Genomic DNA, 22998 nt, shown 5'->3' on the forward strand with positions numbered 1-22998 from the left:
TCTTCTATGATGAACACGGTTTCAGTTTTAAATTAAAATTAATTTTGATATTTTTGTAGACCTTCAGTTAAAAATGGCTCTTAGACCTAAGATTTTTGAAAAATGTACCCTAATAGTTAAATTATTATTGCTTCTTAATATTGTAACTGTGATGTAATAATTAAATTGTAATTTAAATTATATAAACCACATAACTACAAAGATAATAAAAAGACTAGCCGTTGCAAATTTGCAAAAACTATTTTGGAAGGGAAATGACAGAAGAAATTTTTTTTATTGCATCTTATCCAGTTTATTGAGCATAGAACTTTACAGATGACAACAATTCAGACACAATAGTTATAATAATTATAATACATTTCTTATATTGGGATTCATTTATGAAAAAATACAATTTACAATGGGTGAAACTGTCCCTCACTGCACCCAAACATTCAGTTGTTTGCTGAGCATAAATCATCTGCTTAACAAACAGATAAAGTACAGCTCCTGCCCTATATTTTAACCCCACCAGTGGGATTTTAAATACTTTTCTTAATGCAAAACTACATCCTTTATGATAAACTAATAGCCAATGCTTCAAGTACAATGTATGTTGTCTTGTTTAAAGTTCTCTCTTTTGGATTTGCAGCTCTACTCTTTAATATTGTAATATTTTCTCACATTGAATATAAGCAGCACCAGTTATTTGTTTAGCATTTGCGTTAAGCTTGTGCAGATTTGAGGCAGCAAAGGAGAAATAAAACAGAGAGAGAGAGAAACAAAGACTTATTCATTCTCATCTCTCCATAAAAACATTACGCAAGGCTGTGAAAATGCCTGTGTGTGTGTGTGTATGTGTGCATGTATTTGTCCCAATTAGTGTTTTCTATTCTGTTCAACAAACAGAAAGCCATTACCTCCTCACTGACACACATTCAGCTCATTCTTGCATCGTCTAATACATCCCAATTGTATGTTTGCTCATCCGCTGTGAATGCGGAAGGATGGAAATAACGGGTTTGAGTTTCAGGGAAGGGTTTAGGATATATAACATCAACTAAGGCATAATATGCATGAAGAGGTTGTAATATTAGATATTTCACTCGAGTTTTTGTCCCCATTTGCAGTTAAAATCACCTTTACTGTATATGCAACAGAACATTTCTATGTAATGTAAAATGCGTCCTCTAAGGTCAAACACATCAGTAACTTATGTCTAAGCTTAACTTCACACAGAGGATTGTATCATGAAACAACAGACAGACATCTGTTAATATCCAGTCATTTAGGAGTTCACATCCATGAGCACCTTTTCCATAAAAACAACAATGACAACATCAATAATAATAATCATATCTAGAAAAAGAGTAAGAAATGGAGAAGAAAATGATTCAAGAATTTCAATATCCATTAACCTCAAATACATCAGGGTCAGAGTTAAGGTTAGGGTTAAGTTAGGGTTGAGTTAACCCTAACCCTTACATATATCAGGTCCTTTTACATTTCAGAACTCAGACCTTGTTAAAACATATTAATGACTGTCAGTAGCGATTCCCCCGCCAAGTACTCACAGCTGGATCCATGCGCACTTGTCTGTGCGTGTGTGTGCATATGTATATAAGTGTGTAATGACTCTTCAGCAGACTGAGCCTGCAGCTTCAGATTCCCCAGGTGTATAAAAATCAGGAACAGGCAGCCCAGAATGAAGAGTCACCTATGAGAAGAAACACACACAAAAATGATCACTCATAAAAAACTATATTCGTATACTAACTTCTTTTAAATAAACGGAAAAAACCGAAGTGTGTTGCATCATCACACAGTCCACACAGATCTCATTTTCATTAAAGAATATTGTTTTAAGAATATTTTGTCCCGTTACTCTCCTTAAACTGCTGACGTGTAGTAAAATGCTTGGTGTGAATTCATGAAATGAATGTTACCTGAACATTGCGGTTGAGGCTGATGGCCGGGTAGTACATGCCCTCCAGTGTGTTGAATGCAACGGGCCCCTGTTGCTCATCATTTATCAAAAATAACAGAATCCCACGAGAGAAATCCAGCAGCACACCCACAGTCGCTCCTTTACTTATTCCTCCATCCGTACTGAGAGAAGGAGAAAAGAAAGAGACAATAAATGAAAGATGATCCACTGACCAAATAAAGTGCAAGACCTATAATAGATGCTCATGTTTGACTCAATAAACTCATATAAAATATAAAACTATAATTTTTCATTTAACACTGTGTGTTGTGTGAGCATTTCCTTTAAATATATTATAGCCTGTTAGCCTGCTGGTGGCCTTCAGCTTTCCTCTGCAGCAGGTGGCAGTAATGCATCACATTTTTGTAGTCTGCTAATTTCTGCCACAAATGAACTTTACCATATGTGGCTAATCTGTCTAGAACACTGCCCCCCCCCCCCCAAAAAAAAATTGTCCATATGTTCATATGTCAGCTAATGTGAACATGCACATTAAAGGGATACTTCACCCCAAAATGAAAATTTTGTCATCACTCACATTTCTTTACTAACCCTTTAAAAGCGTTGTCCATCTTGGGAACACACTTTAAGATATTTTAGATGAAAACCAGGAGGCTTGTGACTGTCCCATAGACTGCCAAGTAAAATACACTGTCAAGGTCCCGAAAAGTATGAAAAGCATCAGAATAGTCCATCTGCCACCAGTGGTTCAACTGTAACATTATGAAGCGACAATACTTTTTGTTCGAGAAGAAAACTAAAATAACGTTGTCTCCTCTGTCTCTCCCCACATCACCGTAGCGCCATTTTGGAAAACACCTGCTAAACTCAAACTGTGTACACTAGTCAGCCGCGCCACAAGGATCTGACAAGGACAATTATGCTTTGATTTGAAAGAAAACAGCGTATCTTTGTGGCGTAGAATGGCGTAGAATGTCGCAAAATGGCGCTATGGTGATGCAGAGAGATACAGAACAGACGAATTGTTAAATAAATTTGTTATTTTTGTTTTCTTCGCGAACAAAAAGTATTCCTCGTCTCTTCATAATGTTACAGTTGAACCACTGATGGCAGATGGACTATTCTGACGACGTCTTTCATACTTTTCTGGACCTTGACAGTGTATTTTCCTAGGCAGTCTATGGGACAGTCACAAGCCTCCTGGTTTTCATCCTAAATATCTTAAATTGTGTTCCAAAGACGAACAAAGCTTTTATGGGTTTGGAACGACATGGGGGTAAGTGATTAATGTGATTGTGATTTCTCTGGACACCTATTGCAGTGATATTCCTCCGATAGTAGGGATATTTTATGAGCATTTATCCACACCTATGGTGGCTTAGAAATAATGTTCAGATCCAATAGCAGATTTTACAACACAATCTTTGCACAGGTAAAGAAGACATTGAAGGTGGGAGAGCATGAAAGACAAAAAGAATGAAAACAATAAAGCATATTGTTCACTGTGACTGTGTGGGTGAGGGTGTTATTTCTATATTGCCAGCTGATGGTGTGATTTATGAAACTGTAACAATAGCATTGTATTTGCAATCTCCAGAGAAATGCTTTACTTTTGAAATGTCAGTGGGTGTATTATCTGTTTTGACAGAAAATCATGTTTGCTGGATTCTTCTATGTTGGCATCTTGTCACAACATTGCCAATGTTTTATAATATAATATAATATAATATAATATAATATAATATAATATAATATAATATAATATAATATAATATAATATAATATAATATAATATAATATAATATAATATAATATAATATAATATAATATAATATAATATAATTATGCATTTAAAAAAAAAGTTATTGATATCTACCGTGTACATTTTTTGAGGCTATAAACAAAACAAAAGATTATTGGAGCATGATATATTATTAAAAACTACTACAGTTTTTCTACTTCAAAATTGCACATTTAATTCAGAGTTTTACTTGTTGTTTCTTTTTAACTGTGTAACTGTGAAATTTATTAGCAATTTCAGAGTGAAAATTGTTTCTACACCAATTGTTTTTCAGTGCATGAGCTGGTAGATTTAGCTAAAAAACCGTGAGCAACATGGTCTTTAATTGGCAGTGCTTTTGAAAAAGTAATCACATTATGTATAGAAATGTAATTGTTTAAGATTCTCATGATAATCATTTAATGGAGAAGTTGCAAAACACACATGCACACTTAGACAAATGTATTCATACCGGTTGGTGTGTGAGTTGTTATGCATGAACCAGGAGCGGTTGTTGTCCACATACATGGCCCAGGCTTTATCATCCTTCCCCAGCATCACGTCCTTCATGACATCAGCACGGGCGATTCCAAACGCAGGGTCAGGGTGGTTGTCATAGCGATCGATGGTCATCTCCCAGTAGTGCACGCCACGAGAGAAGCCTGTGTTGCCCATTATGACACGGTCATCGTAACTGTTACACGTCACCGTGAGGTTGTCGTTTGACAAGATGATGTCAGGGTGGGCCGTAGCAGGGTCAAAGGTGAACCAGGCAACTGCAGAAACAACACACACATACAGTCATGAAGGCTGGTTGAGCTTTGATTTACAGTAAGAATAAAAGTCCAGATTTCAGACACTGAAAATCAACCTTGCAAACACACACTCACTCTCACTCACACACACACTAACTCACACACACACACACACACACAAACAAACATATAAAAGCAGACAAGAAAGGGTATATGAGGTTAAAAAGATGATGTTCAGGCATTCATACCTGCTGCCAGAGTTTTACTACCAAATGAAGGCAGACTCACTGAAATCAAGAGAAAGAGGGGAAAAGAGCGAGAGAAGGTTGGAGAGATAAAGAAACGTGGAAAAGGGCAAAACATGAAGAGGATAGAAAATGTAGAGGGGTGGAAGGAGAGGAAAAAAGCAGGAAGGAAAGCAGCAGATCAGGGAAGCTGGACTTATTCAGCGCTTACAAGTGATAAACTACTAGAGCGTTAGTACAGTTAACACAATGATATTCATTTATATCAGTAACATACGATTAGACATTCAATGGTGTTCATAAAGACCTCCACACAGCAGACTTTCACTGTGACGTCAATGCCACTTTTCATGAATAGGGCACGAAAAAAGAGCATGAAATTCTTATATATATATATTAAATGATCCATGGTAAATGCTCAAATTTCAGTAGTTCAAATTAAATATTAGAAGACCTGATTGATTTTCTATTTATTTTAAATGAGGATTTTGCAACAATGTGTATAATTTATCTTAAACTGAAAAAGTCCAGCATATGATAAATTAGTTAGAAAAATTGGAAGAATACAATAAAAATCAAATATGATAATATAATGTAAATGTAAAAAAATATGTTTTTTGTTAATTATCATATTTGATACATCAGGCTTTTGTGGCTCATATAGTATGATACAGGAGAATATGGGGATTAAATTCAAGGAGGAAAACTTGTATAAAATCTAAAAACATAAAGTTAATGAGTTTTAGACAATGTTTAAGAGTGATACATACATGCAAAAATAGCTACTAATAAAATTTTATGTTAGAAGGTAGTTTATCATATGAATTTTATGGCCTAACAACTAAAATGTATGCCTCTAATTCCTAAACAAGACACCAAAGTATATCCTATTTGTGGTAACTGCACACTATATCGACATGCTCAAGCTTCCCTGTGCGTTAAGAGTGACAGCATTCAATAGTAAGTGTGTGTGTTTGTGTGTGTGTGTGCAACAGTGAGATAACATTGCTTACTCTCTGATGTCTGCATGACAAGCGTTTTGCTGTACTGGCCGACTCCACTGGAGTTAAACGCTTTAACACGAGATTTATAAGTGCTGTTGAAGCGCAGACCATCCACAGTGCAGATCATCTCTGTACCAACGTATACTTCCTGCAGAATACACACTTCAGTTAGTATGCACACATGGTTAACAACCTATGTTTGTAATGGATACTTAGGGTACTGCTTACTGTATGCTGCACATTATATACTGCATATTACATTTTAAACAGAAGACATGTAACAGTATACGTTTTGTGCTCAAATTTGGTTAACATTTGGCATTCTAAAATATTGAATGAAAAAGATGTTAAAAACGCCTTTAATATTACTTTGGGTTTATTGATCACACTTGAAATGGATGGCCAGATTGAGTACATTGCATTGTGGGATATCCTGTAGTACCCAACACACAGTACTCTGTTGTTAGCGGCATTAATGACAAACAAATAAGTCTATGGCTAGAATCAGAATAGCGTACTACCATACTACTCTATACTTACTATAACTGTAGTAAAAGTAGCATACTACATCAAATTCACACTATTTTTTTAAAATGAACTTACTTATATCAAAATGTGGACAAATTGTATGCAGAAATAGTAGTATGTAGTATATTATGTGTACTCTATTTCCGCAGTATGTAGTAGACACCCTTTGCATAGAATGCAAATGTTCTATATGCTGATTAATATCTTGGGAAAAACACAAAGTGATACTGTTGCTAAAAATCAACCCTGAAAATGGAGCAAATATGAGAACACATGAACCTGGCTTTCTAAAATAAGTGCTTGGCCTGTTTAGAGGATAGTTGAGTGTGTGTGTGTCAATGTGTAGGTTACAATGTGTGTGTCTGAGAGAGAGTATTTAAATGGTAATGTGTGCATGTGAGTGTTTGTGTGTGGCTATATATTGTATAAGTGTCTTCGATTAATGTCCGGTGATACATTTAGTGATCAGAACACTCAAATCAAATCATTACTCAATATTACTCTGTAATGTTTATTTAGCAAGGATGCATTAAAATGATCAAAAGTCATAGTTTAGATTTTACTGTATTTTGTTACAAAAGCTCTGTTTCAAAAACAGTACATGCTGTTCTTTTGAACTCCCTATCCATGAAAGAAACCTGAAAAAAGTGCATAACGAATATTAAACACCATAACATTGATAATAATAAATATTTAATGAGCAGCAAATCAGTATGTTAGAATTATTTCTGAAGAATCATGAAATCTGGAGTTATGGCTGCTGAAAATTCAACTTTGCCATCACAGGAAAAACTGGAATATTTTTAAATATATTTAAATAGAAAAAGAGTTCTTTTAGATGGCAATAATTTCACAATATTACAGTTTTTTCTGCATTTTCAATCAAATAAATGCAGCCTTGATGAGGATAAGAAACCTCTTTTAAAAACTTTATATGCTAGTGTATGTAAAATCACATGAGATTAAATCACAAGTGTGAACAATGAGTCACAGTAGTTGTGTGTGTGTGCATGCATGCGTGATCCTATAAGTGTGTGTTTGTGGGTGCAGTGGTCCACTAACATATAAATAGACTTCTGCAGTGAAAGGCATGAATCATTTTTAGACTCAAAAATCTGAGATGAGACACCATGTTTGTGGACTTGACTAACTATCTAATGGAAATACATGCATGTCCCACGTAACTCACTCATTGAACGTCACTCATTCTGACTGCTCACAGCCAAATGACACATGCATGCTCAACAATATCAATTTATTAATACAATGCACACTGACATTTGGATGAGTGTGTACGTCCATGTGTATACGCATGAACAATGTTTACTCAAATGTTTTTTCCTTTAGAGCAAAACCACTTTCTCTTTGACAGATCGAGTCAGCTGAGAAGAATCATCATGCAGTGTTGTCTGTCTCAAGAAAGAAAAATAATACTAGACTAAAACATTAAAAATGTATGGTCTCTGTAGGATTCCATTTGCTCGAAATAATGCGTCATTATTATTGCAGTTTGGCTTGGTGCTGGGATGAAGTTACAATATTTGTACTGGTGTAATATGCAATACTTTTATCACAAATTTAATCAGTGCTATGTATTTCCACACATGATTTTGTGCAGCTTTAGTTCCATACTGAAAGTGAATGTGTGGAGTTGAAATGCTGGCTGTTCAATTTAGCTCCAATTTATGAAATATAAAGCTTTCTAGGCCCACACTTTTTTTCACACTCATCTCAGAAAAGTTTTTGATGTGTATCCAGAAGCAACATGCTCACTCCGAAACTGTCTGATATCAGGACAATCTGATGAAAAAGAATCTAATAATTCTAATTGCAATATAACCTCTTTAGAATGGCTGTAAGATGCTTTTGAGTAGCAAAGTAATTAAGTTTTTTTTTAATTGAGATTCATATTTTTGAAAAAAGACTGTAATGCTGACCAAGGCTGCATTTATTTGAGAACCAAGTAAGCATATTAAAATGATTTCTGAAGGTTCATGTGACTGGAGTAATGGCTGCTGAAAATTCAGCTTTGCATCACAGGATTACATTTTATTTTCAAATATACTCAAACAGAAAAAAAATATTTTAAATTGTAAAAATATTTCCCATTTTCACTGTGTTTTTGATTAAATAAATGGAGTCTTGGTGAGCATAAGAGACTTTTCATGCTTTTCAAACTTTAAAAAGGATTAATCTGTAATGCATATACTTTGTCCAATCTTGAGAATACAACAGCATAAAAGGGTTCAGTGTGTGTACTGTACGTGACACTCACTCTGAACTGGCCTCCATTCCCATCATCCAGTTCTAAAATGTAGCCTTCCACAGCGATGGTGGAGAGAGGCGGCTGTTTCCACGACAGAGTTGCACTGTTGGTTTGAGTACAGCACTCTTCTAACTGAAGAATAGGAGCAGCTGGAACTAAACACACACACAAAGCCACAAACAAAGACGGACAGGGTTATTTTGGGTCCAGTGTTCTGTCTTACTGTGTCATTAAGGAAAGCCATGCAAAAATGAAACACCCTATCACACAGACTCACCCTTCATCTGGACGAAGTCTAACTGGTGTATGGTCTGCAGCAGGGGTCCGCTGTCCAGCGTCAGGTCAAAGTCACTGCTCATGCGAGGGCTCAGAGAGCCCTTCCCCCACTGATTCTCCGTCATATGGACCCGTCTTATCAGAGCATCTGAGATCTACACACACACACAGACTGTGATTCCGAATATATTACACGGCATTAAGTCAAATTAATGAAGTGTTCCCATTATGTAAATGTATGACCTTCTGTTAATATAATAAGAATCCTTGGAGCAAGAAACTCTTTTTGATCGGAAAGTTTTGGAAGGCAAAGTGTCATTAAGCAAGAGTGCTTGTATTTGAGGAAAAGTTTTATAGGATCACACACTTTTAACAAATACATTTCCATGACTTTTCCATGCCCTTTCCACTCAGTTATAAGTAATTTCTAGGCAGTTTTACATTTGTAAATCTGGTACTAGTTTTATTTAATTTTAGTGAAATGTATATATAAGTCTTCACTATGGTCCTCAACGACTAATGATGTCACACTGGCTTACAACCAGTTTTGCACAAGACTCACAGAGCAATATAATAACATTTAGCATAGATATTAAAGTTCTGGCCCCGACTAATATTTTCATCTTATGCTTCATACATGAAAAAGGCTGCTTTTAAATATATATATATTGTCACGGGAGGAGCACAAGACAGACACAGTGGGCGTGGCGTCAGGCCTCGGAGAGGCTTTTATTAACAGAAATCATAAAACAAAGGGAATAAAAGTGGCCAAAGGGGGAAAGTGTCCAAAATAACAGGGAATCTGGTGTCCTCGTTGTGCTGCGGGATTTGTGTAGGTCGGGCAGTGTTCATCAAGGAAGGGTCCAGGCAAGGGGCGGAGTCCGGCGGCCGCACGCGCTCCCCTCCTTGGTCCGGGGCGCGAGGGGCGGCGGCTTCTCCTAGCGGCCGCGTCTCTCTCGTTGGCCGCGGCGCTGGTAGGGGATGGACGGCCCGGCATCCTGGCCCGTCGGCCGTGTATACGGGTGCGGTTCCCATCCGGATCGCGGGTCCGGCAGCTCACGTCTTGGTGGCGCGGGAGTCCCTCAACGCACCCTTCCTGGACCCACGAGGACACCAGTGTGCATGCACGGGGAAGAGACCGGTCTCCTGAGGAGAGGCGCGTTGGGCTTTTAAACAGCGGCGGTAATGAGGCTCCACTTCCTTCAGGTGTGCCCCATCACACGCCGCCAGCCCTGACTCGTCCAGCGCCCCTCCTCTCACACACCCACTCCAGTCGGGAGCCTGGTGAAGGGCGGCGATTTAGGACGGGGTGCCGGTGACAATCAGGGAGGAGGCAGCTGACTCGTCACAATATATATATATATATATATATATATATATATATATATATATATGTATTATTATAATATGTAACAAATATAAAACTACTACTACTTTATTTTTGTATAAATAAATTCAAATGACACACTATAAATTAAAACCAAGATATTTTTTAAATATGCAAGTGAATGTAGACATTACCAAACTATATAGTATGAAATAATGGCTAATGACTATTAATTTAATAATACCATTTTTTTATAACTATAAAGTATAAAATAATAATAATTTTATAATATAATTTTTTATAACTGTGGAATATGAAATGGCTGATGACTATATTTTAAATAATAATTTTATAATATATATTTATTTTACTATTATTTCATTATTTTTCAAATTGTTTATTTCTCAAATAAAAAACACAATTTTGTATAAATAAAATTTTTATATTTTAATAATAATTTTTTCATTACATTTTTAAAACTAGAGTATGAAATAATGGCTGATGACTATTATTTTAATAATAATTTTGTCATTTATAAAATAAAATAATACATGATTTTAATACACTAAAATACTATTTTGTATATTTAAAAAATGCTTTTAAAATGTTACAAGTTAAGTTCTTCATCACAAAATTATAGTTTTTCAACATTTTTTAATTATTAGTATTTTTAAAAAATTACCTATCCAAATGGTAATACAAATAAAATAAAAACTGATAAAAAAGAGCATGCACAAACTGGCCAATACTTAAATCAATCAATCAATCAATAAACCAATAAATAAATATGGTCCCAATAGATATGTTTCACTCCAAATACCTAACCAATGTAATATTTTAGAGCAGAGTAAAGCTTGAGAAAAACACTATAAAGAAAGACCCCACTGATTGATGAGAAATTCAGAGAAGCAGTGCAGTCTTTAGAAATCCAATTTGAACTGATTTAGATCTTGGTACGCCCTTAAAATGGATCTCATGCATTTCCATCCATTAAAGGATTGGTCTTTTTTTCTAGTGTTTAAACATCCTAACTTCCCAGCCCATGTTAGCAGATGAGGTTCATCAGTGTGATATTAAAAGGGTCAAGGACCTGCAGGAAGCCACTGGGGTCGTTTTCTTTGATAACTTCCAGACAGTATTCCATTAATCCTGTGGTCTGTCTCAACTTCACCGTGCAGTGGGATATCTGATCACGAACCACCTGAGACAAAAGGAGATAAAGAGGCAGAAAGAAAGAGAGAGAGAATGAATTCACGATAACTGTGCTGTGGCTGGGTTGCTAGGAAACAGCAGGACCAATAGTCTGCATCCTCTCTGAGCAGCAAACACAAATCACTGACCTTTTACAAAAAAAACATTTTAAAATCCATTCGCACTTCATGACTGCATATTTCAATGGATGAATGTATGTGTCAGTGCGTGCCTCTCCAACTTCTATTTAAACCTAGCGGCTACATCTCTTTTGCATGACGCACATCAAGTACACACTAATACACACATACACATGTCCTCCGAAGCTGTAGACTCTCTGTCTCAGAGAGCATCTTACCACACCGAAGGATTCAAACATGGGACGCTTCACATGAGATGAGAACCATTCAAATCTTAAAGAAATGCAGTCTCATCTCACAGAGCCTCTGGCCAAAACCAGAACCCCAACATCTTTGTAGCCATGGGAACAGGCCTGTGGCACCATGGAGACAAGAAGGCAGAATAGGCCGATATAAGATGCCAGCAATAAATAAATAAATATATCTCACATACTACTAACAGCGGGGCAGACCAGGACAATTTTAACAGTATATTTCCCTTCATAACTCACAGACAAATATATGTGTCATCTTTGATTGTAAGGAACATTTATATATGCCAAAAGTAATAGTACCACTAACTGACTTACTGTGTAAAGTAGAAAACACTTAAATTGAACTTAAAACTATAATGGAGGAAGAATCATTATAGTATGCAGATTATATATTTTGGCCAAAAGCAACAGTTTAAATTTAAAATGCCTTAACAATGGATTTGTTTCTTACAAACACACAGTGGTAACATATAGACTGGAGTTTTGTTGATTGCTTGTGGATTATTGTGATGTTTTTATCAGCTGTTTGGACTCTCATTTTGACGGCACCCATTCACTGCAAAGGATCCAATGGTGAGAAATTCATTTTGTCATTTAATTTGCAAAAAAGGGGTGGGGGGGTAAATATTATAGAAAACTTAAAAGAAATGCTAAGCAATAAAAGCACCTCAAATATACAACTCAACTTTTACATTTCAATACCGACACGTAATTTAACAACTAGCCACTGGAAGATAAAATCAGGGTCATGTTTGTGCATTATAAGTGATTAGACTTATAAGTGATTATAATTCTTGAGACCGTTTAAAAGCACAGTGATTTTACATTTGGTTACTTGCCATTTCACAGCTGCATTTCAACTAAAGAGAATTGCAGCACATTAAGATGCAGTCTCTCTGGATCAGCCTGGGATTCAGAGTCTTATTCAAGGACACAATGACTCGAGGTTAAACCTAATATTTCTGTGTTAATAGCTCAGATTTTAAACCATTAAGCTGTGATAGAAAACCTTTTCATATGGCATAGAAGCTTGGGCTGAAACAGGCTGTTTTGACACACCAACAATGGCTGCTGATTAGCCCTGCTGCCTGAAGCATGAAACTATCCTGAATCCAACTCTGGCAGAAAAGAGATTTAATGAATTTTTAATGGGGAAATAAAAAATATCCTCAGTGCCCGGTTATCTGTTTCCCTAATACAGAAATGTGTGGAGATTTCCATGGATATTTGTTAATAAACTAAACACTAAACTCAATTGTGTCATCATTTAAAATCATGTTATTCCATAGCCTACCTCTAAGCCTTTGTTTCTTCTGTGGAACACAAATGAAGATATTTCAATGAATTTTGATAACAAAACATTTGTATTCCTATTGCATCATTTTTGTCCATACAATGGAAGTCAATGAGAACCAAAATGGTTTACTTACAAACATTATTAAAAATATCTTATTCTGTGCTACTAAGTCTTACAGGTATGAAATAACATTTACGGGTGGACTTTATGTCCTTTCAATGTATTTTACTATAGTTCTATACCTATAAAGCTACTGAAAAATGCAACTGCATTCATCCCTTTTATTAACACATACTAAAAAGCCTTAAGTTGGCAGTCGCTAAACCTCAAATTAAGAAATCAAATTGAATTTGATTTGGGTAATTAGCACCAGATCCAATTTTCCAACCATCCAACCACTTTCTTTTCCATTTTTCCACTGATTTATTTACAGTTTATAATTCATGTCACATCTATATAAAACAAATGGCATACTGTAGTTATCTTAGAGATTAACCTCCACTGGTTTGGGGATGTTTTGTGGGGCTGTGCTTACTGAGAGTTTATGTTCATGTTCTTTGGTTACTCTGCTGAGAAGCTGGGCTTTCCTGCGGTTGAGAGCTTCAATCAGAGCATCACACTGGGCGACCAAACATGCCTCGAACTCAACTCCATTCTCCTGAAACACAAGGTGAGGAAAGAATCAGATCATTAGAGTTGATATAGTACCGCACAGGTGTGTTTATGAGTGCATAAGTCATTGTTGTACCTGTATGTGTTGTACCATATTTCTGAGCTGCACCAGGAACTCTTTGGCCTCTGTGGCCCGATCAGACAGAACATTCAGTGCTTGAGAGAGCTGTCCCTGGAAACATAAACACAAAAGGAGAGAAGATAACTATATATAAAGAGCAATTGAATTTTACAAATTTAAAAAAAATTACAATTAAGTATATTTTAAAGTGCAATATATTGCTGTGATGACAAATCAGAATTTTCAGCAGCCATCACTCAGTTATTCAGTGTAAAAAAAAATCACATGATTCTTAAGAAATAATTCTGATATAATGTTTTGGTTCTCAAAAACATTTTTTATTATTTTCAATGTTAAAAACAAGAATTCCACTTAATATTTTTATGGAAACCATAATACTTTTTCAGGATTTTATTGATGAATTTAAAGTTTAATAGCATAGCATTTTTTTTTTTTACTGTTGACGTTTATTTGACTTTTTTGTAACAATGCAAATGTATTTACTGCTACTTTTGATCAACTGAATGCACTCTAGCTGAATAAAACAAGTAATTCTTTAAAAAATAAAAATCTTACTCTCCCCAAACATTTGAACAGTACTATATACTATGTAAATCTTTATATTTTTTTAGCATTTTATTTATAAATGGCACTTTATTAGATTTGAGACCATAAAGATATCCAATATTTTATTAAAATTAAATTTAATATTTTTTTTAATCTTTACTATAATATATTTTTTTCTGTAATCTCAACACTTGCTGCAACAGAGAATCAGTGATGTACATGAAATGTTTTTATGCTAGAAAGTTGAGCGAGGAAGTGACATAATTAGTGAGAGGTTAGTCATTAAATCTGTCATTTAAAGAGTGGGTGAGAGAACAGAAAGAGGAGTGAACATGTGTACAGTATGTGTGTGCGTCAGGCACAGTGGAAGGCTTGAGAGTGGGGAAAATATCCCATTATAAATGTTCTCACATTGCTATGACAACCATCTGCCAAGAGACCTCCACTTTCACTTGTGGTCTGTTCTCAAACGAGGAACAAAAATTAGAGAACAAGGAAGGAAACACAGTGCTCCAAATTTGATTCTATGGCCTACATACTACATCACAAGCTATATACACTACAGATTACGCTCCAGAACGTGTAATATAAAATAGAAATATACAGCCTCACACACTAAAGGCCAGCACATTATAGCACTGCACATTAAAGCAATACATACTAACACACTAGACATACTAAAGTCCTACGATGAGAACCCAGAAAGTGCAGTGTTACAGAAACATCCAAAACACACATTTAAGACTTTATTTTACTATACTATTTGCCTTATATTTGTAGATTTAAAAAATGCATATCTTTAAAAGGCCATTTTCTCAAAATAAGTTTTGCCTTCTGTAAAGTCAGAAATCTCAATTTCAGTAAAACTTACATAGACCAAATTCTAATTCAGTGGGGTTCTTCATATTTGGTAGATCATATGATTCATATTTGGTAGATTAGGTCTAAAAATATGTAAAAAACTAAAAACCTTTAACAAAACATGTCAACAAAATGAAATAATTTATCCACTGCTCAGATTTCTGTTTTGAAAAATGTATGTAAATAAGTCCATATTTAATTAGGTAATGCCTCATTTGTAAATTTAAACATAATATTTCTGAAAACATGCAAAATAATTGTGTTATTTTACTGTGATCTATTGCAGGGGTTCCCAAACTTTTCAGACCGTGACCCCAATATTAGATTGCTGACTGGTTTGTTTGCTGATAAAAAGGAAATGACCATATTTGGATCTGACAGCATTGTGAAGAGAGAGCTTTCCAGCCGTGCCTGTGATGAAAGAGAGCAGACAGAGATCGCGGATCGGCAGGATGATTTACAACGCTAACTTTTGTTGAATTTACGCGAAATCTACAGACGCAAACAGACAAAGTGTAATAGAATAAAGACCTAAATGTGTATTTCGGACTTTTTTTTCTCCATCACCGAATAACATAAAAAAAAAAAAAAAAAAGTTTCTGTAAATCATCTCGCGACCCCCCGCTCCCCACTTCGCGCTACCCCGACTTTGGGAAATACTGATCTATTGGATATTTTCCACACTCACCCGTGGTCTTGCAACTTGCAAATAATTGTAAAGATTTATCACAATAATTTTCTTACCCTAAAAATAGTCTCATATCACGTATTCATTGTTACACACTAGAATTACACATAATAGGGTCCAGCATATCACTGCATTACACACTACACACAGTTTGGTCATGCAATGAAAGAAGTGGTTAGTGGTTAAATATTTAGAAACATGTTTGAAAATTTTTTTTTTTAATTCCATTTGGTGCACTATAGCGGCAGAAAGATTGCACACTTTGAGAATTTTCTTGCATTAATCTTTCCACTGGAAAATCTACATGGAAAGATAATTCTATTGCATTTGAACTTTAGTGTAAATCTTTAGCAATGTATAAAACAGTTTCAAAACCAAACGATGGAAATGGAAATCCAACAATTTCTTTTTATAATTTGGTGAGCAGTTAGTAAAATCAGTTAAGTCTGGAAAATAATCATGCAAATTAAAAAAAATATATATATATATATTCTGTGTATGGCAACATTATAACTGACATCCAGGACTCTAAATACTGCATTGGCCATATCTGTGGACCACTGTTTTACCAATAAAAATATAAAAATTGGAATATTTGGCAATGATGCAAAAAGCAGTACCATACTCCCATCAAGTAAAAAGACTTTCAAAGCATCAACACATCACAGGCCCAATTTCCTGCTTGCTGTGTAAGTGTCTGTGTATGTAGCACGGAAAGATAGATGGAAAAATGGAGAAAAAGAGAAGCATATGGTGCCCTGAGGCTACAGCAAAACTACAATCTGTTTAGTGAATGAAGAGCAAGTGTCTGCAGTGCGGAAAGAGGCCTTTTTCCTCTGATTTCAGGCCAGCTCGCCAGTGTTCAGTGAAACAGCTACATATGGGACCACAGTAGAGGACACTGATCCAAGATCTGATCTATGTGTGTGTGTGTGTCCCAGGAGCTAAAAGGGGGAAGCCATATTTGGGTCTGGTGTGATGCTGCTGCTGCTGTCCCAGTTCAGACTGATATTATGCAGCCACAACATCAGACATGAAGCACTGAATAGAGAGTAGTGTAACTGAACACACAAAATGACGCAGCTCAACACATGGAGTAAAGCAGTGCTTGAAAAGCGTGGGTGGACATTGAATAGGAATGTTTTCCCATAGTGCCAAGTAACTTTTTATAATTTGTCTGCACATGAAAATGTCTCCTCACCAAATTCAAAGGTGACAGATGGGTAAATATTAGTAGCTCATAGCCCAAGTTGCTTGAAGTCCAGTGTTAAGTTTCCACAGTCTGTGTTGATTTGGGGTGCAATGTCATCTGCTGGTGTTGGTCCATTGTGTTTTTTTAAAAACCAAAGTAACTGCACCAGTTCACCAAGAAATTTTAGAGCACTTCATGCTTCCTTCTGTTGACCAGCTTTTTGAAGATGCTGATTTCATTTCCCAGCAGGATTTGGCACCTGCCCACACTGCCAAAAGCACCAAAAGTTGGTTAAATTACCATGGTGTTGATGTGCTTGACTGAACAGCAAACTCACCAAACCTGAACCGTCAAGAAGAAAATTAGAAACAAGAGACCAAAAAATGCAGATGAGCTGAAGGCCACTGTCAAAGAAACCTGGGCTTCCATACCACCTCAGCAGTGCCACAAACTGATCACCTCCATGCAAAACCGAATTGAGGCAGTAATTAAAGCAAAAGGAGCCCCTACCAAGTATTGATTTCATGTACAGTAAATGAACATACTTTCCAGAAGGCCAACAATTCACAAAAAATTTTTTTTTCTTTTTTTTTTTTACTGGCCTTATGAAGTATTCTACTTTGTTGAGATAGAGAATTGGTGAGTTTTTGTTAAATGTGAGCTGAAATCATCACAATTAAAAGAACCAAAGACTTAAACTACTTCAGTCTGTGTGCATTAAATTTATTTAATACACAAGTTTCACAATTTGAGTTGAATTACTCAAATAAATGAACTTTTCCACAGCATTCTTATTTATTGAGATGCACCTGTATGTAATTTGATTAATGTTTATATGTGAATAAATGCGTATATTAAAATCTATTTAACAAAGTGGCCAGTCGTGTCTTGTAGAAGACTTGTGTAACACTTAAAGTGACATTTTCCAAACCTTATGTTATCTTTAGAACAATGACAGTTAAGGGGCTTTATAGGGGAAATTTAAGAGAAATTCTAAGGGTTTATGACATTTCATTTAAAGAAAGCCTTAAGTAACATTTAAGGGATATTTTATGCACACCCTTAAAGTGTAAGTGAAACTTAAGGGCGCTCCCAAGTGAAAATTGCACTTAAGGCACTTTATACAACCGAGGTGCCATGGTGTGGTGCGAGAGAGAAGCACATAAATGAGGCAGATGATGATACAAAGTCTTTAATAATCCACATGAGCAGTGGAGTCCCGGGGCGGCGGATGGTCGACGACAGACCAAGGTGGAGCTGGAGGGATGAGGGAGCCCGGTGGGGGTGGTGGACTGATGGGGCACGGTGGAGAGGAGCGAGCTAGAAGCCATGGTGGAGCCACTGTGTCAAAGGGCCGGGTTAGAGTTTGGGACTCAAAAGCTGGAGGCGGAGACAAGAGATCCTCCAGCCACAACATCGATGGAGAGTGGCAGACTCGCAGTGAATCCAGCGCACAGATGGTGGGCTGAGGGCGAGCAGAGGGACTGCCAGATAACAGAAGTGGAGAAGGCTGGAGTGGGTGGGAGGGCAGGCTTTTTCGAGGAGCGGGCAATGGAGGACACAGTCTAGGAGCAGGCACTGGAGGGTACATTCTAGGAGCTAGCACTGGAGGATTGTAAGCGCTCTTAGGGCTGGACGAGGAAACCAAGGATGGAGGAGGGCTGGATAGGACCAGCGGAGACAACAGAGAGATAAGAGGGGGCAGTTCGATCTCCAAATCAGATTCCCAGTCACTAAGATCCTCCTCATTTTGGCCCTTTTGACGTTCCATAGTCAGCTCACCCTCAGCAGTGGTTCAGGGGAAGGAGCACCTCTCCACGCTCACATCACCCGTGGCACTCTCTGCACACACACCTTGACTTTATCTGAAAACTGAAAAATGCTGCCTTCAGAGGACGCATTCCAAGGTAGGAAGGCATCAAGGCAGATCCGAATTCAATGTTAGCTTCAGTTCCTGTCTCCTGAGATGCCTTCATCTGGCCGATTTTTGAAGGCAGCATAGATGTTTCCTTCGCTGCCTTTGATATCCCTCAATCCTGTGCATTCCATTATGTGACAGTTAAGCCAAAAAACAAAGATGGTGCCTAAAAGTTGCGGTCAGTGGTCAGTTTGTGTGTAAATGTATGTTTTTGATCAACATTTTCCAGTTTTTATGTCATTTCTAGTGAGAAATTAATATTGCAGTAAATATTCACCTAGTTATCACCAAAGCTCTCTATATTTTGCTGTAGATCATTAAACCATTACTCTGCCTCAGAAGCTTGTCCAAAATCAGTTTCATGAGGTGCCTTCGTGCAAAAACGCTGCCTGCAAAGTCATTGCCTGATACGGCAGTGAGGCAGCAAGTCACCTGCCTAAATATTCGGATGCAGCCCTTGACTGACGTCGTCAGCGGCACTGGCTCCACGGCAATCCTCAACTCTGTCGCTCTATGCGGCGAAGGCTTATCGGTCGTGGCCAGCTCTGGCTCTCTGTCAGCGGCGGGCTCCGGCACGCGCTCCGTGCATAGGAGAGATGGTGGGCTGGGCTCCTGAGTGGGGCTGGTGTTGTCCGCGATGTCCACAAACAGAGGCGATGCACAAGGCACCAGCACCCACTCCACAAAAGGTGGCAAAATTCCCCCGAGGACCATGTCCGGACAACCGCGCTCTGCACTCATCATTCAGGCTGGTCTTATAGAAAGTGCAGAGGCAGTAGTCCGGGTGGTAGGTTTCGTTGGCAATTTCCACAAATAGTTGTGTGTGATCCTTGAGGGAAAGGCTCCTCTGCTCCAGCAGGAGGAGGGAGACTGAAGGATCAAACATGAAGTTAAACAAAAACTGACAAAAATGAAAAACAAAACCTGAACATAATGACACAATAACCATTGGACACGGAACACATGGAGAGAAATCACAACCTAATGAGTCCAGGGGCATGACACGGGCACAGGTGCTCAAGAAACATTTCTTATTATTATCAATGTTAACCGTTTCGCTGCAAAATACTTTTGTAAAATATTAAATATCAATACAAAGTTGTTAAGCAGAAGAACTGTTTACTGATAAGTATAAAGCTCAAAAGAACAGCATCACTCTCATAAACTGAATCTTTAAAATACCTATAATTTAATAATACTGTGTGATGAGTGGGGCGGGGCAAAGAGCCGTGGGAACGGGGCGAGGCCGGTGGAGTGATTGAGAAATGAGCAACACCTGCTCGACCCACCGGTCTCGAGTCCCACGGAGGAGAGGGAAGGATATAAAACAGGAGCGATGACAGTGAAGGACGAGAGAGGACCAGGCCTGGGTTTTATTTAGTGTTTTGATTTTTTTTGTGCGCGGCAGTCAGTTCCCGCCTCCTTCTTCCTGATGATTATGACGTTTTAATGCATTACATACTGTTAAATATGATCTTCAGCAACTCTCAAAATGAATATGCAATTTGATAGTATCATCGTAGTGCCTTAATTTACTTGTAGCATTTCGTTTTTAGTGTATAAAATGAATTTTAACGTTGACCATTTATAACTTATCAGCCATAACAATCATAATCATCTTATCATATCATGCAGCATATTTAATAATAGATCCACCATCTCCCTCCCTGTTGATTGCTTACGTTTATGGTTTCTAAACAAATAAAATGGTCTTGCTGTGTTTACTGCTAAATTAACTCATAAACTTGCATGTTAGGATTGTGGGGGGGGGGGGCTTTTTCTTCATTCTTCACCTCACCCCTGGATACAGTCTTTCTTTTGCACAGACACAGTAAATTAGCTCACTGCCTCTCTGTATCATGTTGCTACAACAACAGGCCATTGCCACTGCAGTTTTACATGTTCCCTGAGGAATCTAGACACACACAGTTAACATGAGCATCATGTACGGTTGAGTTCCCATCAACAGATATCTAGAAAATAACACAACATCACAGGAGCATTTAACCTCCATCACTTTAAAATAGCTCAGAGTGTGCACTGTGGTTATGAGATTTCACAAAACCCACACAAACACATATTTCCCATCAGAAGGTTTGTCTTGAATACCTGGATTTGAAATATGTTTGGGTTTTTTTTCTTTCTGTTAAATCTATGCTGGAGAGCTGGTGCGCAAGTGTTTTTCATTTGCCCTGAATCATGGCTGGTTGTGTCGTGCGCTGTGTTTTAATTAGACCGACGGTGTCTCACCCTACACACTGACAAGTCTTACTGCACTAGACCTTTTATACCAAAACCAGAGTGCTCAGCCCACTTAAAAAGGAGATTTGAGGTTTTGAAATGATTTTTTGAGCTGGACAGCCTGCACATTCTTAAAAATAAAGGTTCATTATTGGGATTGATGGTTCCTTGAATAAGGTTTAACATGCAAGGAATAAAAGGTTCTGTACAATGGGAAAAGATTATTTACAATGCTCTTTACACAATAAAGAACTTTAAAGAACTGCTCACTCAAAGATTCTTTGGGAAACCAAAAATAATTCTTCTATAGCATTACTCCTTCTTTTGGAACTTGTATTTTTAAGAGAGTAGCAGACCAACTTGCTGACAAGTTAAACCAAATTTAAAACCAATTTACCCAGACTGTGAAACATCCAGACCAGGTTATCCATCTGTTAGACCAGCTTAAACCAGGCTGTTTTTAAGAAGCTTTTTCAGTAATCAGTGATTTAAAAAAAAATGTGTATAGTAAACAACAATCTCAATCAGTTTCCCCACCTTGTGGAGCTTCCACATGGCCCCCAGAGCTTTGACCTCATGTGTGGAGTGTTTGCCGTCCTCCAGACACTGGTAACACACGGGTGTCTTACACTGGACGCAGTACATACTCAGGTTCTCCAGCTCGTGCTCGGTGCAGGTGGAGGTTTTTCGGGGGCTCGTGCGGCGGCTGATTCTGCCCTGCGCCGGAGGCACGAGCCGGTGTTTGGCCAGCGGACCCCGGGGCGGATGACACCGCAGACGGCACGGATCGCAGTAGAACACGTCACACTGTTCGCACATGACCGTCGCCTCGCGGGGGCTCTTCTCGCACAGCTGACACCTGAGCGCAGCCGCTTTACTCTGCTGGTACCGGTCCACAACCCCTTCCAGCACACGGTTCTTAGGGAAGCCCCGGAGCCCCCGGTCATCCAGCGTCAGGCTGCGGTGGCACTGCGGGCAGGTGAGGCAGGAGTTCCGGGGGACCGGCGGCAGGACGCCGGTGTGAGGCAGCAGGTGGTGTTGCGCTTGGGGCAGAGGAGGAACGGTAGGGGGGAAAACGCGCACCCCGTTGGGAGACTTCTGGCACGGGGTGGTCGGTGCGCTCACGAACCCTCCGTAAGATCCGTATCCGCTGTCCGCCTCGCTGTACAGACTCATCTTATCCAATTCTAAGTAATCATAATCGGAGACGCCGGAGCCTGACGCGCGGCTGCTCTGCGGGGATTCGGCTTCGGGCGTCTGCACCAGGATGTTTCTCGCGCAGGCCAGGCAGATATTATGCGAGCACGGCAGGATGATCGGTTCGCGGAAAAACGAGCCGCACACCGGGCATTTTAACTCCTCTTCCATTTCATCCATCTTGTTGTTCGAGCCAGATACGGAGGCTTTCTGTAAACGAAAACGGAATATTCCCTCCGATGGCAGCTCTTCACGTACACTTCTCCTTCGCGTTCTCTGTCCTAGTATGCACCGGAGGGTAGAGGGGGGCGGTATAAATTCGGTGGGCGTAGGCTGACTCCAGCACTAGTGCACAAGCCCCAACAGCTACTGCATAAAATCGCTGTCAATTTACCTGATGAGCTCCAGGAATCCAATCAAACTGATGATGCAAAGTATGGCAGAAGTGCTTGATGAATTTGAGACACAGCCAATGTTTGTGGTAGTGCACCTGCTCTAATAGCGCTGATTTTCATGTGTTTATGTAGGCAACATCAAGTCACTCTTCGGCTCAAGTGTTTGACAGCAAAAAAACGTCGGAGCTAAAGCTGAAATGTTCTCTCCTAATTGCT

The 22998-nt window shown here is 38.2% G+C and overlaps 1 protein-coding gene across 4 annotated transcripts; it reads right to left on the minus strand.

Moving 5' to 3' along the window:
* Positions 1-286: 286 nt before the first annotated feature.
* Positions 287-22998, minus strand: trim9 (tripartite motif containing 9). 4 transcript variants are annotated; one of them, XM_026223679.1, is made up of 11 exons: positions 21728-22998; positions 13739-13834; positions 13526-13648; positions 11199-11309; positions 8783-8936; positions 8515-8660; positions 5721-5859; positions 4711-4749; positions 4234-4483; positions 1926-2088; positions 287-1696 (listed from the first exon to the last, which is right to left on the minus strand). In XM_026223679.1, the coding sequence occupies exons 1-11, from the start codon at positions 22565-22567 to the stop codon at positions 1619-1621; spliced, it is 2139 nt and encodes a 712-aa protein (XP_026079464.1). In that variant the 5' UTR covers positions 22568-22998; the 3' UTR covers positions 287-1618. The 4 variants fall into 4 exon arrangements, with proteins under 4 accessions (XP_026079464.1, XP_026079462.1, XP_026079465.1 ...); XM_026223677.1 differs by having other exon boundaries at positions 4180-4483; positions 21728-22995; XM_026223680.1 differs by lacking the exon at positions 4711-4749 and having other exon boundaries at positions 21728-22996.

This window comes from Carassius auratus, chromosome 38 (assembly GCF_003368295.1).
Source record: "Carassius auratus strain Wakin chromosome 38, ASM336829v1, whole genome shotgun sequence".
NCBI classification, from domain to species: domain Eukaryota; kingdom Metazoa; phylum Chordata; class Actinopteri; order Cypriniformes; family Cyprinidae; genus Carassius; species Carassius auratus.

What these genes read in the sequence shown, in the direction of transcription:
- trim9 (XM_026223677.1), bottom strand. Translation starts at nt 22,567, where the DNA reads ATGGATGAAATGGAAGAGGAGTTAAAATGCCCGGTGTGCGGCTCGTTT. An exon ending in CCATGTGGAAGCTCCACAAG is followed by an intron (nt 13,835 to 21,727) that starts GTGGGGAAACTG and finishes TTATGTTTCCAG; the next exon opens with GGACAGCTCTCTCAAGCACT. An exon ending in AGACTTCGTCCAGATGAAGG is followed by an intron (nt 8,661 to 8,782) that starts GTGAGTCTGTGT and finishes GTGTGTGTTTAG; the next exon opens with TTCCAGCTGCTCCTATTCTT.